At 33.8% G+C, this 5,905-nt stretch overlaps 1 protein-coding gene across 1 annotated transcript; it reads right to left on the reverse strand.

Annotated features, from left to right (window-relative positions):
* Nucleotides 1-2,285: 2,285 nt before the first annotated feature.
* Nucleotides 2,286-3,049, reverse strand: LOC120598277 (trace amine-associated receptor 8-like). The gene is given in 2 exon segments (XM_039857058.1): nucleotides 2,286-2,701; nucleotides 2,704-3,049. Coding segments are annotated over 2 exon segments (762 nt in total).
* Between the last annotated feature and the right edge of the window lie 2,856 nt (nucleotides 3,050-5,905).

The following is a 5,905-nucleotide window of genomic DNA, read 5'->3' on the forward strand; positions in this document are numbered from 1 at the left end:
AGGAAAGATGATCATGATATATATGGAAGAATCTAACCTCTTACTGTCTCTCTCCTCTGCGAAGTTCTACATATCTACCTCTTGTTCAAAAGAAGTTCAATATTTAGAATTCTATTGGAGGTTTTGTGTCATTCATAACAATATAATATTTTTCCAGGCCATAGGATAAATTTCAAAAATCTTTAATTTTTCTTTCAACTCTTGTTATATTCATTACTTATAACTTAATTTAGTAACAGTGCAATACTGTGAGACATTTTTAGACTGGGACTTTTATCTAAATCTTTCACTTAATTTTATCTATGTTTGTACTCTATACTCTAAAAATAGGGAATATCATATCATTTTTTAAATTTGTTATAGCTAATCTGATCTATTAAGGATAGTAAGTGATCAAATGAAACTCTATTTATAGACTGTTATGCTGCTAATCTAACTATTGTCTTCTAATCTGTGAAGCTCAAGTCTCCATTTATGGATATTACTCCTCTTGACAAAAAAAGTGTACACACTCCTGTCTGCTTTCACAAGTCCAAACATGCTGGTAGCACCATCAAAAGTTCTTTTACCCTTAAAATTGTCTCCTTTTGCAATTTTTATCTCCTCAGGCCATGGGACTACATGCATGAGTGAAGACAATGTTATAGAAATGACCAATACCAGGTACTGGCCTTGTGATGACAAATGAGTCTTCTTTTTACAGGATTTAGCATCTCGGACAGGACATAGCATCTTCTGTTTACAGGACTTAGCATCTTTTTCCTTCCTCAATAATATAGTTTAAAATGTGTTGTCCGTATTACCTACAAAATTGCTTCCCTTGAAAAAGGTACTATATAAAATACATTTTTTATCTTTACAAATTCCTGACACAGGCACTTCTATATCATTAATGCTCAATATCTGTTTGAACGCAACAAAAAGTCTTAGTGAAAACAAATTAGAAAAACATACGTCAATCATTTTAACTGGGCTACTCTACGGATAAACCGAAAAAGAAAATGAAAAGGAAAAATGTTTAACAACATTATTCTACAACAATTTAGTTTCATTACATGAAATATGCCGGATATGTAGTCCAAAATAACTTTTGTTGAATTAATAGTATAAAATATTCTGGGGTAAAAATGTAAAATTAGAACACATATTGTTTATACTCTTTATAATAGAAGTATTTTGTAGTATTAGCATAAAATTTTTGACTCCACAACATTCTTGGGAAGTGAAATACACATAATTTTCAAGTGAGAAAATTCGGTGTCAAAATAACCACTGCTAATGATAACTGATGATTTTTCCACTTGCAAAACTTCTGGCAATGTCTGTAATCGACACCTGATTCCAAGTCTTAATTATTGGTTGACAATGTTACAAGTGAACATTCCAAGATTCTGCCCAGCCATTGAGCAGGAGAGGCTTGCCTGTTGCACCAAAGCTCATGCAAGGTACAGACATTGAAAGAACAGGGAGAAATAGTCACAGAGGAGCAGCAAACAAACAGACCCTTGGATAGTGTCATCAAACCTGAACTATGTCTGTTATGGGCTGACTCATATCCCCCAAAATGCATATGTCAAAGTCCAAACCTCCCAATACTTCACAAAGTAACCATACCTATAGATAAGGTCTTTTCAAAGGTAATTAAGTTAAAATGAGTTTTAGAGTGAGCTCTGATTTAATAGGACTAATATTCTTATCAAGAGAGGAAATAGGGTCACAGACACACATGGAGGGAAGACCAGGTAAGGATGCAGAGGGAAGATGAGGGGACGCGCCTCAGAACAAATCGATCTTGTTGACATCTTAATCTTAGAGTTTTAGTGTCTGGAATTGTGAGGAAATAAATTTCTCTTTTTTCAGCCACACTGTTTGTGCTCTTCAGTTATAATGACCCTAGAAAAGCGGAATAGTTTGGCCAAAAAAAGGAAGAAAGACTTTCTGAAGATAAATGAGAATTCAGCATCACAGAGAAGATGATGACAGATTTCACAACTAAAATGAAATTAAGAATTTAATAAAATTAGAAGAAACCAGAACCTGTGGTAAGGATGCGTATGGAGCATTAAGACCATTGACGTATGTAAAGCCACTTTATCATTTCTTATTTAGTACAGTAAATACCTCTACAATAGTTTAATATAGACACCTTCTCATGACTTTGCTTCTGGCTAATCGGACAATGATTTCCCCAATTTTGAAAGGTTTTATGCGTTTCCTATATTTAATTTCATCATAAATTTAAAATTTAGAAAAGATACTTAAATTTCTTAACTTAGTGCTTACATTTATTCTGAAAATAAACTAATGGTTGATGAGCTACCTTTTAGAAGTTTCCCACTTAAAATGACTTTTATAGCTTTTCAAAAGCAAGGATAAAATAAAGCATAAATCAAAGGATTCATGGCTGAGTTATAATAAACACACCAACAGCAAATCTCATAAATATAAGTAGGGGTCATGAAGCCCATAAAAGCATCAATAAATGTATCAATTGTATAAGGTAACCACGAAATCATAAATGCTACCACTGTCATCCCCAGGGTTTTAGCTGCTTTTCTCTCTCTCTTGGCCACTCTGGCTTTGTAACTCTCTGAGGATGATTTTGCTTTACTACCAATATTTTCAATTTTTATAGCTTGTTGTTTAGCTACAACCAAAATCTTACTATAAAGAATGATCATAACAAGGGCAGGTATGAAAATAACAGAAAATCTTCCAAAACCCAGTCTTGATTTACAACAATTTGACAACCACCTATACAATTGAGAGCACTTACTAATTCTTCCATCCCTTCATCACTAACCCCTGTGTAGAACACAGCACCACTATATACAATGGGCAGGTTCCAGGAGATGCTGATGCAAATTCCTGACACAGACACCGTGAACTTGGTAGGATAGAGCAGAGGGTCAGTAACAGCAATGTACCTGTTGATGGAGATGAAGCACAAGTGGAAGAGAGAAGAGTAACAAAATGTGGCATCACAGCAACTGTGAAGGGTACAAAATCTGGCTCCGAAGTACCAGCAGCTCTCCACGGTGGGAGGCATGGAACTCATTCCAAAAAGAATCTGGACAAACCCTAATCCCAATTAATGCATTTATGAAACAAAGAGCTAGATATCTTCCTTTTTTTTTTCTTTTTACGAGCTCTTAGTTGGTTAAAGTAAATGTTTGGCAATTACCTGTTGGTTTCCCAAATTATTTAACCAGCTTGATATTTCTGAAACTCAAGTTTTCTAAGAACCACAGTCCTGACTCATTAATAATTTTAATATTAAAGGTGGTATTTAAGGGTGGCTCCATAGAGTAGCTGTTACCATGTCTGCTTTACGCTCAGAAGGTCCTGGGTTTGCTCCCCAGGTAGAGCCATGGACCTTACCCGGGGTGCACCAGACCCAAGGTACATACCATGAGCGTGTGGAAGTAGACGCCCCGCCTTCAGAGATTCAGTTCTTAAGGGCAAAAGGCAACAATCATAGCTCAAGGGTGGAAGTTGCGGAGGGGAGGGTGGGCAGGAATTAAAGAGGGGGAAAAAATAACAGAAAATAAAATCTTCTAAGAAAATCAATCAATCAATCAATCAATAAAAATCGAAGAATAGACAACCTGGCTTTAATACTTACTTTGGAGTTTCCGTCAAGAAAATAAGATGTTGACCTAAATATAGATATAGAAATTAATGGATTAGAATAGAGTCCAGAAATTGAGACACACATATATGGTTGAATGTTTTTTGACAAAAAGAACAAACTTCATTTACTAGAGAAAGAACAGTCTTTTCAAGAAATGCTGCTGAAATTACTGAATATCCAAATACTACTTCTACCAATAGTAAAAAATTTCAGGCTCGCCATCACAACATATTAAAAATTAATATGAAAACAATCATAAACCTAAAGAACTAAAATTATAAAAACTCTAGAAGAAGCACAGAAAAAAATTGTTGTGACACAACAAATTTATAAGTTGGTCTTCATCAAAATTTAAACGTTCTACTCTACAAAAAAACTCTCAAAAAAATGAAAAGTCCACTATTCGTAACACCTATTTCTAAAGAACAGTCAACTCAATTATAAGAAAACTTTAAAATTCATTAAAAATGGGCACGATGTTCATGGACAGTTCACCAAAGTGGATACATTCAAGAACAGTGATTACAAAAACAGATTCTCAATATCATCATTCCTAAATCCAAAACGAAATACTACTTACTACACATTATCTAAGATGGTTACTATAAAAAGAAAGGACAGTGCCAAGTGTCGAACAGGACTTGGAGCAATTGGAACATTTATAGATTGCTGGTGGGAGTACAAAATGGTGCAATTACTTTAGAAGACTGTTTGTAGTTTCTTGTATAGTTAAACATACACTTCCCATATGATCCAGCAATTATACTTCTAAGTATTTAACAACAACAAAAAAAAATAAGAACATTTGTCCTTGCTAGAATTGTATACACTGCTCATGCCAATGCTTTTAATAACAGCCCTAAACTGAACACAAGTCCAAAAGTCTATCAACAGGTACATGGATAAAATAATGGTGGTATATAATATGATGGAATACACTTCAGCAATAATAAGGAATGAATTGCTAATACACCTAATAAATGTCACAGAGACTGAGCTGAGAGGAAGCTGCTTGTCACAGAAGAGCATTTAGTGTATGATGCTATATAGATGAGATTTTTAGACCAAAGGAATTACCCTCTAGTGATAGAATGGGTATCACTGATCGCTGAGGACAGAATAAGGGAAATATGGGAAGAGGATGACTGCAAAAGGGCTCAAATAAAATTGCTGAGGTGTTAGAAGTATTCCATACCTTGATAGTAGAGTTGGTTACGAGTGTGGATACATTTATCATGTCTGTAACTTGAATAAGGAGAAATCTAACTAGGGGCGGTGAACACACAATGCTATATATATATATATACATATGCCTTAGTGCATATGTATTGTACACCTGAAACTTACTGGATTTTGTTAAGCAAGGTCACCGTGAATAAATAGAAAATTAAATAGATAAATAAATGAATGAATAAATAAATAAATGAATAAATAAATAAAAAGATAATCCTGATTTTTAGCTAAAAAAGTGTGAAATTTTCAAGTATAAATTATGTTATATAAAAAACTGATTGTAAAAATGACCAAAAATCATTTATCAGAAAAATCTTTTCTGTAAACTCTTTTTAGTAAAAATAAGTTAAAATAAACAATATGGCTTTCAAATTTCAGACAAAAGATTTTAAAGTAAAGGACTATTTCTATTTCCATTTCTATTTCATGGAAAGGTCAAATGTCATCAGGATATTAGAAGGACATAAACTTCTTTTTAGCAAAAACATACTCATTATTTAAAATTCCTTTTCTTGCACATTGCACTGTGGGGATTTAAGCTTAAGGGCTTTGGGTATTTCAAATTATTTAATACTTTCCTGAGGGGACAGAGTGTTTGGGGTGTTATTCTAGCTCTGACAAATTAGGAAAAAAAAGCTAATAAAATATTGCATTCTTACATGCATCATATAACAGCTCTTGGAAAACGCATGCTTCTCAGATACATACCAGCTAATGCAAAGAAAGATTATTTTTTTTAAGTTTAAACAAACAGAATTTTGCGTAATGATAAAAACTAACTACTTATTCAGTTCGAGTAGATTTATGAGATAAATGTATGAATCAGTTTCTAAACATGAAAATAAGGATTTGTACTTACGAAGCAATAGGGACAGAATTTACTGGCAATACTGACATATTGTAAACAACCCCTTTTTAAAGATATTTAAAGATAATAGCATTCCCAGGGTCTAAACGGAGAATCATGGGCAGTGATTTGCCCCCTCCTGCAGCTGTGCAGCTCTGCTTCGAGAACCTGAATGGATCCTGTGTCAAAAT

The sequence above is a fragment of the Pteropus medius genome, unplaced genomic scaffold, assembly GCF_902729225.1.
Source record: "Pteropus medius unplaced genomic scaffold, Ma_sr-lr_union100, whole genome shotgun sequence".
In the NCBI taxonomy this organism is placed as follows: domain Eukaryota; kingdom Metazoa; phylum Chordata; class Mammalia; order Chiroptera; family Pteropodidae; genus Pteropus; species Pteropus medius.